Genomic DNA, 12,857 nt, shown 5'->3' on the forward strand with positions numbered 1-12,857 from the left:
TATTGATTCACCTATTGAGAGGCAACTTGGTTGCTTCCAGTTTTGGTAACTATGATTGAAGTTGCTATGAACATTCACTGGCAGGTTTTTGTGTGGACACAGGTTTTCAGTTCAATTGGGTAAATACCTAACAGTGGGATTGCTAGACTGTATAGAAAGATTGTGTTTAACTTAGTAGCAAACTGCTGAACTGTCTCCCAAAGTGGTTGTGCCATTTTGCATTTTCCATTCCTAACAGCCATGAATGTTGCTCTGCGTCCTCATCAGCTTTTGGTATTGTCAGTTGTTTTGGATAGTAGCTATTTTAATGGGTGTGCGGTAGTATCTCATTGTTTAAATTTGCAATTCCCTGATGACAGGTGATGTTGAGCATCTTTTCATATACTTACTTGCCATCTGTATATCTTCAGTGAGATTTGTTATATCTTTTGCCCATTTCTTCATTGGATTGTTTTCTTATTGTTGACTTCTAAGAACCTCTTGTGTATTTTGGATACAAGTCCTTTATCAGATGTATGGTTTGCAAAGATTTTCTCCTTGTCTGTGGTTTACAGTGTCTTTCACAGAGCAGAAGTTTTAATTTTAGTAAACTGCCTACAGAGGAACCTCCTTGCCCTCGAAGCTCTGAGCTTTAGCATAATGTTGAATACCTGCTGCCTCTTGCCTACTTCCCAGAAAAAGGCCACTGGCAGATCAGGGTATCGGGATTCGCTTGTGCAAAGACTCTAAATCAACGTCCCATATAATTCCTGAAGCATCTCTCAGAGTCCTTTTCCTCTGCTATGCTCCAGACTCTGAGCTTGGAACACAGCGGGAACCACTCTTACCTTCACCGAGTCCTCTGCTGGGCATGTTCTAGGCTAGGTTTTTTTCAGACTTTCTCTGTCGCTTTATCACATCAACTTTTTCATCATAACCAGATTTCCTCAATTTCTGATCTGCTTTTGGCGTTCTTTCTTGCTTTCCAGCAATATTAAACGTTTTTTACTCTCCTAACATTAACAGCAACTGTATCACCTATAATAATAGTGATTTTTAAAGGATGTAAGGGAGATATGTAAATAGATATGTTTATTCATATTGCTGACTTTCTGAATCAAGATTGTCTTTTTGGTACTCATAGCTTTTAGCCTTTAGCTTTATTATTTCTAGAATACATTGTAGTTGATTTTGACAGTTTCTAACATGTTTTGCTTTTCCCCCTTTTGGGGGAAATGCTCTCTGGTAAAATTGTATTTTTTCCAATGGCAGCACTAAATATTCATATAAATTAGAAGAGGTATGAGGTATTAGGTAGTCTGAAGATTGTTTTTTAAAATGTGCCTATTAATAACACTCTCAGTATAAATTAGCCTTGTGTTGTTTCATAAGTGGCTTGATTAAACTGCGATAATAAAGGAAGAAAATTGTTAGAAATAACTGGATAGAAGATAAGGGTAAGCATCATGCAGTGTTGGGTACTGGATAAAAGAATGTGCTTTAAATATTTAAATCCTAGATTTAAATTCTGGCTCCTTGATTTATCAATTTTATCAGCCTGAGCAAATTATTTAAGTACTTTAAGCCTCAGTTTTGTTACCCATAAAAATAAAGTAATAACATGTACATCATAGAGTTATGGGGTTAAATGAGATATTGCATGTAAAATAATCATCAGTACAAGGCCTGCAGTAAGTGTTACTTAATATTAATCATCTTGATTACTATCCTAATGTAGGAGTTCTCAGCCGGAAGTTGACTGGAACTATCAATTAACAAGTGTTTATCAAGTACCTGATCTCTCATTTTGAACTTAGACCAATAGAAGGAGCTATTGATGTGAATGACAGATTGGTACCTAGAGGTAGAATAAAGAGAACTAATATTGGTGGGGTTCTTACCACAGAATTCAATAGTAAGGGTTCAATAGGTGGTATTATTCCCATTTTATAGATGAGAAAGCTGAGGCTTGGTAACGTTAAGTAACTTGTGCAAGATAATGGATCGTTGTTGAATCCCACTTCTGACATTTAATTAGTGGGGTGATCAGAGTAAGTCACTTAACTGAAGGTATGGCATCATTGACACAAATAAGTGGATGTTAGTTTGCTTCCAATTTTGAATATATCGACATGTTTTTCTATGTCAAAACATACAGATATCTATTCTAACCTTACTAGTGTACCCTTGTTTTGAGTTCTCTATAAATCACCCCAATTCCTTCAGCCTTAAAATTCTTGAGTCCAACTTAGAAAATACCAAGTTTGTTGAGAGTTGGACTGAACAATAAAGGGTTAAAGTTAAGGGTAATGATGGGTGTAGCTATGTTGAGATGGTAAGAAATGGTTTATGGGAATAAATGTAGATATCATAATGGGGCCTAATCTATTCTTTAGGGTCTCAAAGAGGAAAAAAATTATGCTTTTGAAATTTACAAAAGGTAGATCAAATTGGATGACTGATTATAAGGATGTGTATTCATATTTCCCTTAAGGCTCAATTATTTACTTGTCAAACCATCCTGTCTGGCTCTAGAAATTGAATGGCCTTCAAATATGAGTAAGAGGACTGGGGTAAACAAACTTGAATCCTGGATATTTATTTGGAAAGATAAGACCTCAGGGTAATGCTATGAAATGTCAATCACAATCACATTCTAATCAGAAAGCTGTAAACTCTCATATAGTTATGATGCTGTGTTGGGAGCTGTACAAGAGAAACTAGCAGTTGAATCCCTGTCCTCGAAGACTTAAAAAGTATATAGCTACTCTCAAACATTGTTAATGGACTTTAAAAGTGTACAACTTATTTGGGGGGAAAAATAAGCCTTATATAAAACTTTAAAATGTATATGCCCTTTAGCACAGCAATTTTACTTCTAAGAATTTATTTTTCATAATACGAGGATATTTACTGTAGTGTTGTTTGAAGTGAGAAATGACTGGAAACAACCTAAGTGTTTATCAATAGGTGATTGATTAAAAATATTTTATATCTGTATAAGGAAATACTGTTCAGTTTTTAAAAAGAATAAAATAGAACTACTTCTACCTTAATATACAACAATCTCCTGGATATATTAAATGAAAAACATTATTTAGTATACTATAGTGTGCAACAATTGTGTAAAAACAAACAGAAACAGGCACAAGCATTTTAATGCTTGTATGGACATATGGACATAGACTCTCTGGAATGATACACAAGCTATTTCTCCTGAGATTCTTTGATATACAGCTTTCTTCTGAGGAGAGTGGGGTGGAAGGGCTGCATACTTTCTGTTATTGAAAATGTTTTTGAATATTTGCATCAAATATCTTAACATGCCATGCGAGATATATTCTTTTGGTCATACATTGTTACTATTAAAGCTTGCAGTCATTACTGAGGACTTCTGTGTACATACTTTGGTATTTGTGCTTTTGAACTTGTCTTGGTCTTTTGACATGTGAATGAGGACCAGTATTGACTACCCCTTCCAGGGTAGGGTGCATCTTGGCTGAAGTTTCAGGTAGCAGTTGAGGAAAAAGCTGAATATAGTTTCAAAAAAGAATATTTTAAAAAGTCAGAATATTGTTAGTTATTCTGCCTGAATAAAGCAGAAGGGTCATAGGGATAGGGAATTCAATGGAGGACTTGAAAAGCAGTTTGGAAGTATGAATGTCCGTGGAAATGAAGAACGGAGAACTAAAAATACTTTATAAACATCATCTCATCTCTAAATTATACCCTTTTGTAAAAAGTTATTTTCCAGACTTTCAAAAAACAAAATTAAGAAATTGAAGCTCAAGATGATAATTTGTGGTTTCTTAAGTAACATAAGAAGAAAATAGCAAAATGAGGACCGGGACCTTGTTTTCTTGATTTCCAGTCTAGCCCCAGGGTTATTCTGAGATCACCTGAACCTTGATGTGGGAATAGCACCAAACACCAAAACAAAACACCTTTTGAAATTCTATTTGGAACTTGATATGTAAGAGCACTTGTTTCAAAGTAAGAATATATTTTTCCCGTCCAGTCTTAGGAGATGAGAGTGGGAATAGGGGTTGAATCCGGCTTTGGACATTGCACTGCCATTTTTTTGTTTTTGTTTTTGTTTTCACCTTAGGTCATTCTGGTTCAGGAAAAAGAATAATAATGAGAGTACTAACATTTGCACAGCATTTTACAGCTTTAGACGTTTTTTCACATTGATTATTTTCTCATCTTGCAACTAACTGTTCTATGATACAGGTAGTAGTGATGTTTTATTATTTTTATTAGGCTTTCACTGTTAAAAAAATAGGCACAAAATAGTTTGGTAATTTGCCTGAGATAATATTGCTGATAAGTGTCAAAACTGGCCTTCACAAAATCAAATTCAGATTTCTTTTTTCTTTCTACCCAAGTGTAAGGTCTTCTAAGGTGGTTTGTTGAGCATTGTGGATGACCAGTTCTGGGTGGGGCATCAATCAAGAGAGCATTTGGGAGCTCACAGTTTCAGAGCAGAGTGGTTCAGTAAGTAGATGGTTGGGGGGCAGATGAGGCTCTGACCCTGCCGAGTGCAGGCACAGCTGATGTGCTTGTTGTCAGGGACTGCCAGCCCTTCTCAAAGCAGCTTGTCACGTCCTCAAGAGCAGTGGGCCCGTTAAAGGGAGTGTACTCAACACTTGACCTGGAGGCATGCACCAGACTGGTGTTAGGAGAGCTGTTTTTGTAATTAGCCACACATAAGTTAGTAAAGTGTCTTTTTGTAAAAATGTTTGTTTCTCACACTAAATTTTAATAAACAAAGGGTGAGAAGAAGCAGGAAAATGAAATAAGCCTCAGGCTCAGTAGGCATAATGATCTTTTCTACGTTTTTGTATTTTAGAGGTGCTGTGAGAGAATTTGGTGTTTGATACATTATCTGATTAAACTGAAAAAGAGTTTCCACACTCTGATGTGTGTCCAGAACTTGACTGTGTCTAATATTTGACTTTAGGATTTACTCTGAGTAAAGCCACTGAGTGGTTGTAAGCAGAGGAGTAACATCATCTGATTAGTGTTTTAAAGATTCCTTGGCTGTTGAGTAGAGACATCTGGCAGGGAGAGGGGCCAGTGTCAGAGCTGAGGAGCATCCTTTACTCTAAATAATCACCTGAGACTTACATTCAAAGGAGAATGTCATTATCTTAGAGTGAAAATACCTGTCACTTGAGTTGGATATTTGAGTTGACTGGTAGATTCTTCTTTTTTTTTAATTGAAGTATAGTCAGTTTACAATATTGTGTCAATTTCTGGTGTACAGCATAATGCTTCAGTTATACATATAAATACATATATTCGTTTTCATATTGACTGGTGAAGTCTTAGTTTATCTTAGGATCCTCAGTACATTTTGAAAGCTTTTCAACTGATTATAAAATGTACCAGGGATGAGACCTACTACTTTATCTTGGGGAAAAAAGGAACGATCTTGGGGGTAAGTTTGGGAAAAAGGGGTTATGAATGAAAAGCTTTGGAGAGTTTGAAGAGTATAATTATTGTTTATCTGTTCTCTTTGGAATTTTATTTTAATTTTCATGTGTTCAAATGTCTGAATATTATGGTGACATGAATTTAATAACATTAAATTTTATATAATTCCCACTTACCCAGCCTCTTCTAATTCAGTCTTTCCCTAACTATTCCTTTTCATAAGAAGAGGAGATGTATAGAGAATGGATGACTAGAATATTATACAGTTTGATAAGAATTTGCCAGCATTAACAGAAGACTCCATCTCTTAAGAACCCTTAAAAACCATTTCTAAGACTAGTTTGATTTGATCCGTTTAAAAAATATATTTGTATGTATATAAATATACACACACATTTAGAAATTTGAGCAACCATATTAATGTCTAGTCACTTACCTGCATACCTGCAACTCTGGGTTAAGATTGCTGGTGCTTCCTATAATTGGATAGAAGATGTAGCTTTTCTTTCTTGCTCTAGGATTTTTGTGCTTTATTGATGTAAAATTATATCTTTATGCTTTCTATACAAAGGAAACTGTATTAGGGTGAAAGACTTAGAATAAGGGTGAAAAGGAATACAATGACTAAAAATTATCACAGAAGTACTTTTTGTTTTTATAGATTACAGTTTATAATCCTGAATTGTTAATTTATAGTTGGATTAGTTAGCTGGGTTAGTTCTAGCTAAAAATCCTTTTTCTCCTTGGGAGTTACAATAGGGAATGTAGATAAGGTTTGTAGGAGTTTTGGGTAATCAAACACAGTAACTACAGCAGTGATGCTGCCAGGATTTAATGTAGCCTGTATGATTTAGGACAGTTTATTTGTGGACTTTGAGGATCACCTCCCTGCTGTTTTATCCAGGAACAGTGTAGTAGACTCTCTTGAAAGTCATGCCTTAAATACTAAAGTGCCCTTTTTTCTTTTCTATTCGTAGTGGTAGCCGTTCCTCTAAAACCTTTAAACCAAAGAAGAACATTCCCGAGGGTTCTCACCAGTATGAGCTCTTAAAGCATGCAGAGGCCACACTTGGCAGTGGAAACCTCCGGATGGCTGTCATGCTTCCTGAGGGGGAAGATCTAAATGAGTGGGTTGCAGTGAACAGTAAGTAGCCTTTCTGTTTCTCAGAAGACTCTACCATAGGGTAGTAGCCTCATTGTAGGTGAGTGTTGGGGTGCTGTCTATTCTAGGATCTAGTTAGCAACCTAATATCACAATATAGTGATATCTCAGTAAAATATGTTTATGGTATATTCTTAACCTCTGGGAAGTAAAAAATATAAATAGAAAATAAATATATTCTTGGAAATTTAGCCAGAGAAAGTTGAGAAATAAAAGTGGTACTTTTAATATTGAGGGCTTTTCAGCATTGGTGAAGAAATTAGTAGAATTTTATAATTGGAGGCAATTTATATTACTAGTAAAAATAAAATGAAATTTAATTGAAAATATACACTAAATGTCTATGCTTTGACTAAAGAAAAACAAAACAGTACTTTTAATGTATTTGATGGTGTCTTATTATAATTTGAAACCTATCATGGGATTTATAAATTGAGCTGCCACCCACTGGTAACTTTCAGGAACCTAAAGGATTTTACTGAAATGTCTTAAAACTTCGATGTGACAGCATTTACATAAGAGCAGTATTTATTTAATATAGTTATCCTCCTGGACCTAGGGAGTTTAGTTACTAAAGAGATAAAGTGGTTTGTTTGTTTTATTGATGAGGCTCATCTTACCTATATAGATAGTTCTATGACCCCTCAAGGACAAGATTCAGAGTAAGTTTCCAGTATATGTGTACATTCTTTTTGGGGGTACTTGTTTGTGCCTATTTGTACCATTTATCTGAGAGCTCATTTTCTAATTTAAAAAATCTAAGGAAGGCATCACAGAGCTTCTGTACTACCTGAAATTCTGACTTTTAAGTATAAAAGCAGATCATCATTTTCTGTCTGTATTCTCTTTGTCTCAAATACCAGAACTGAGTATCTGTACTATTGAAATGCCTAGAGCTCCAGGAACTTCTAAAGTTTCACGGGCATTTTGCATTTATAGCTAGAAGAAAATTACTTTGAGCTGAAATGTTAGAACATTCCCTGTAGAACATAGAGTTCTGCCTTTAAAATATAACATTTCACTCAAATATTGGATTACAATTTTTTTTCTAATTTATAGTAATTTTCCCAAATGACATTTGATGAAGTGAGTGGGATTTGATGCTAGACAGATATTTCTGTTCACTGACAGTTTCAGGTACTTGAAAGAGTAAAGGGAATTTGTTGATAAGATTGGCATCTTAATGGCCTTCTGGCTTCAATTTACTTACCAGATGAAGATAAAGTGATAGAAGGTGGGAAATTTTACAAATGCAACAACTAGTCTCACAGCCAGAAACCAGAGCCTGGTTTTGAACATTCTGCTGCTATAGTGACAGCTTAAAGAAGATAGAAGGTTTAGGATTTTGGAAAAAGCTGGATGGATGCTTTATAAATAATTTATGTGACACAGAATCTTGACGCCATTTCTTTGTGGAAGGAAACTAACATTTACTAAATGCCTACTTTATGGTAGACACTTTTTTTTTTTTTTAGCACTCTGCAATAAACCCAATCTTAAAGGTAAGAAACTGAGGTTCAGGGAATTTAAGTAACTCAGCCATTTAGTATAGAAGTTGAGATTCAAAGCCATAGATTTTCCTCTATTCATCTGGAGGACAACTTAAGAATCATTAAGTTGCAGAGTCATTACTGAGTAAATCTAGGCCCATGGAGAGGTAAGAGGGCAGAGGAAAACTCGTAGGATTAAATTTAGTATAATGCTTATTACTGCTCTACTTTCATCTGTAATTAATTCTGACTCCGTTTAAGTCAAATTTTTTTCCTTCTGCTGCTCTAGAAAGTCTGAATTAAAAAAGCAGAGTGCTGTTTATGGGTAATTAATGGGATGGAAAGAGGCATAGGACTGTATAAATAAGAAGGAACAGAAGTGTAACTCAAGTCACCATATGTGGTATTTGTTATTAAACATATGGTTAAATAGTCCCTTTTTGCCTGAGAAACTTAAAAACATATATTTTTGTCCAGGAGAGCATAGACAATAGGGTATTAGAGTCTGGCTAGATAGATGTCAGTGGTTTTGGAACACTCCTTGTAGTTTTGTTAAGTTAATTTGTGCCAAGTTCTTATTGATTGTTTTATACCAACAGAAAGGGCACACTGAGGGAAAGCTGTTTGCTTTCACAACTTATACTTCCCTTTATAAAAAACTCAAGTGATATTTTCCTATTAGCCTGTAAACTCAATGAGGACACGAGTTGAGTCAGTTTTGTTCCTTATTCTTAGAAACTAGCATGGTCTCTGGCATATCTAAAGATCATACGTTGTTTGGAAAGAGCTAAAAATATTTATTTTTGTTTGGACTTAGTTAAATCAAGGATGCTTCTGTTATACTCTAGGACAAGAGTTAACAAATTTTTTTGTTAAGGGCCGGATAGTAAACATTTTAGGCTTTACTGGCCACATGGACTCTGTTGCTATTCATCTCTACTGCTATAGTGCAAAAGCCGCCATAGACAGTATGTATCCAAATAAGTAGGGTTGCATTCCAATAAAACTATTTACTAAAACAGGTAATGTGCCAGATTTGCCCTTTGGTCATAATTTGCTAACCCTTGATCTATGGTAGGACTAAAATAATAGTAAATGAATGTATAATTATCTAGCTAATGGAGGAGAAAAATAGACCAGTAAAAATAATCCTAAAGAACATAAGAAAGAAAAGGAAAAGAATCACATAATAGGATAAATAGATACTGAATAGTAATATGGTAAATTGAAATCCCAAAATTAGAAATTGTGTTAAATGTAAAGGACAAAATGCTTCAATAAAAAGACAATTATGTTAAGATAGTTAAAAACAAAACAAATCTAAATTCTGTTTCTAAGAGGCATACTTTAAATAGATGATACAGGTTGAAACTAAAAAGGTGAACACTAATCTAAAGAAAACTGATGTAGTCATGTTAATGTAAAATAAAGTGTGCTTGAAGGCAGAAAAACATGAATAAGGAAGATTTAAAAACGAAAAATGATTTAATTCACAAAGAATTTATGAAGTTCTGAATGTATCTTTAATTGGATCCCCAAAATACATTAAAATCAGTTTCCAGAACTAAAAGAAGAAATAGACAAATCCACACTCATAATGAGAGATTTAAGCATCCCTCTCTCAGCAATGGATAGAAAGTATAGAGGAAAAACTTTATTAAGGAATTAGACAAATTTGAGCAACATAATTAACAGACTTGACCTGAGGGACACATGACCTAAGCACCTCAGACTATATACATGCACGTCTTTAAAAATTAAAAGGATTGAAATCGTGTAATGTATGTTCTTTGACCATAATAGAATTTAGACAGAAAACAGTGACAAAAGCTGGGAAATCTATCTATATGTGTTTGGAAACAATAATCTCAATGGAAATTAGAAAATATTTTTCACTGAAATATGGTAATGAAAATGCTATGTGTGAACACTTGTGGGATGTGACTAATACTGTGTTAGAGGAAAGTTTAGAGCTTTACATACATATATTAGAAGAGATAAAGTATTAAAAATTAAAGATCCAATAATCGCTTTCCAGAATTTAGAACAACAGTAAGTCAAATGCAAAGAAAGTTAAGGTACTGGTAAAGATAAGAGCAAAAGTTAATAAAATAGAAAACACATATATAATAGAGAAAATCAACAAAAGAAAAAATGATAGTTCCTTGAAAAGAATCTAATAAAACTGATAACCCTGCTAAGGCTGATCAAGAAAAAGTGAGAGGAAGGACAAGTAACCAATTTCAGGAATGAAAAATAATTATCACTAGAGATCTTATACAATATTAAAAGTCATAAGAGAATATTATGAACTGGTTTCATGTTTATGCCAGTAAATTTGAAAACTTAATTGAAATAGGCAGATTCTAAGAAAAATTTAGCATAGCAAAGGTGACACAAAAATTTAAAAATCTGAATAGTCTGGTAACTATTTTTAAAAATTATGATCTAATTAAAAGCATTCCTACAATAGAGACTTCCACCAAACACTTAAGGTAGAAGTTAACACCAATCTTATTAGCAAAAGTAAACAAATGGGACGTAATTAAATGTAAAAGCTTTTGCATAGCAAAGGAAGCCATCAACAAAATGAAAAGATAACCTAATGTATGAAGTAAATATTTGCAAATGATATATGACTGGTATGAGGTTAATATCCAAAATATATAGACAGCTTGTACAACCCAATAAGAAAACAGACAGCCTAATTAAAAAACGTGCAGAGGACCTGAATAGATGTTTTCCCAAAGAAAACATAAACATGGCCAACAGGTACATGAAAAGATGCTTAATATCGCTAACCAAAGAAATGCAAGTCAAAATCACAGCAAGATATTACCTCATACCCATCAGAAGGGCTATCATCTAAAAGATCACAAATAATAAATATTAGTGAGGATGTGAAGGAAAGGGAACTGTAATACACTGTTGGTGGGAATGTACATTGGTGCAGCTACTATGGAAAACAGTATGGAGACTCCTCAAAAACAAAAATAGGACTACCATATGATCCAGCAATTGCACTCCCAGGTATATATCTGGAAAAAATGAAAACACTGATTTGAAAAGATACATGCACCACAGTGTTCACAGCAGCACTATTTACAATAGTCAAGATATGGAAGCAACCCAAGTGTCCTTCAGATGAATGGATAATGCAGTGGAATATTGCTCAGGCATAATAAAGAATGAAAATTTTGCCATTTACAACAACATGAATGGACTTGAGGGGTATTATGCTTAGTGAAATAAGTCAGATACAGAAAGACAGATACTGTGTGGTATCACTTATATGTGGAATCTAAAAAATAAATGAATATAACAAAACAAGACTCACAGATATAGAGAACAAACTAGTGGTTACAAGTAGGGAGAGGGTAGGGGAAGGGGCAAGATAGGAGTAGGGGATTAAGAGGTATAAACTTCTACGTAAATAAATAAACAACAGAGATATATTGTATGGCACACAGAATACAGCCAGTACTTTATGATAACTTTAAATAGAGTATAGGCTATAAAAGTATTGAATCACTGTGTTGTATACTTGAAACTAATACAATATTGTAAATCAACTTTACTTTGATGAAAAAAAGAGAATGAAGTATCTTAGCAATGTCCAAAAAAAAAAAAAAAAAAAAAAGAAGAACCCCAGTCTTACTAAAGATCTTATGCAGAATGGAGAAAATACTAGTGTTATGAACTTTACATGGACATTACAAGGAAGAAAACTAGGTCATCTAACTTACGAACTTAGATGTAAAAACCCTAATAAAAATATTAGGAATTTGAATATAGCAATACTTAAAAAGTATAACATACCATGACCCAATTGAGCTTATTCCTGGAAGAAAAGGTTGGCTTAACACTTAAAAATCAATTGTAATTCACCACTTAACCAAAATAAAGCAGGAAGGAAAAAAAATCATATGATCATCTCAATATATGGAGGAAAAACATTTGATAAAACTCAAAATCAATTCATAATTTAAAAACTTATCAAGTTAATAGTTGAGAACTTTCTTCTGATAAAGCATATCTATTTACAAAAAAAGGTATAGCTAACACTATACTTGGTAATGAAATGTTGAAGTTTTTTTCCTCAGATTAGGAAAAAGTTAAGGAACCACCACTCTACTGGAATCTTAGCCAATGCAGTAAGGCAGGAAAAAGAATAAAAGATGACTGGAAAGGAAGAAAGAACATTTATGCTTATTATAGCCAATATGAATGAATGTTGAAAAACCAAAAGACTAAGATTGTTATTACTACACCATGATTAATATTACCAATAGGTAATTTTAATAAACTTGTTGGCTCTAAGGTCAATATAAAAAATTATGAATAGCATCAAAAATATCAAAAACCAAGGAATAACAGTTTTCCAGTGAAACATTTGAAAAACTATTCCTTTATGATTGGTGCTTTTGTGCTTTTCTTAAGAAATATATCCATGCCAAAGTTCACGGAAATATTTTTCTCTGCTTTTAAATTTTATTGTCTTGTCACATTTAGATGTATGATCCACTTGGAATTGCTTTTTGGGTATGCTGTGAGTGAAGGGTCAAGTTTTATTTTCTGTAGAGATAACCAGTAGATTCATAGCTATTTATGAGAGGACTGTCCTTTGCCTATTGTTCTGCAGTGACGGCTTTATTATAAATCAAGTGTTTCTTCTATGTTTACATCTGTTTCTGTTCTCAGTTTTGTTCCATTGGTCTACTAAGTCCACACTGTTTTATTCATTGTGCTTTATAATTTTTGGTATGCACCTTGTCCTTGTTTAAGAA

At 33.8% G+C, this 12,857-nt stretch overlaps 1 protein-coding gene across 1 annotated transcript in view; it reads left to right on the forward strand.

Annotated features, from left to right (window-relative positions):
- The window catches only part of MOB1B (MOB kinase activator 1B), a 54,684-nt gene that overhangs the window by 24,296 nt on the left and 17,531 nt on the right, over nucleotides 1-12,857 (forward strand). Inside the window, exon 2 of the mRNA XM_074344663.1 lies at nucleotides 6,396-6,562. Coding sequence (XP_074200764.1) covers nucleotides 6,396-6,562 — 167 coding nt within the window. The remainder of the gene's footprint in view (nucleotides 1-6,395; nucleotides 6,563-12,857) is intronic.

Source organism: Camelus bactrianus, chromosome 2 (assembly GCF_048773025.1).
Source record: "Camelus bactrianus isolate YW-2024 breed Bactrian camel chromosome 2, ASM4877302v1, whole genome shotgun sequence".
In the NCBI taxonomy this organism is placed as follows: Eukaryota; Metazoa; Chordata; class Mammalia; order Artiodactyla; family Camelidae; genus Camelus; species Camelus bactrianus.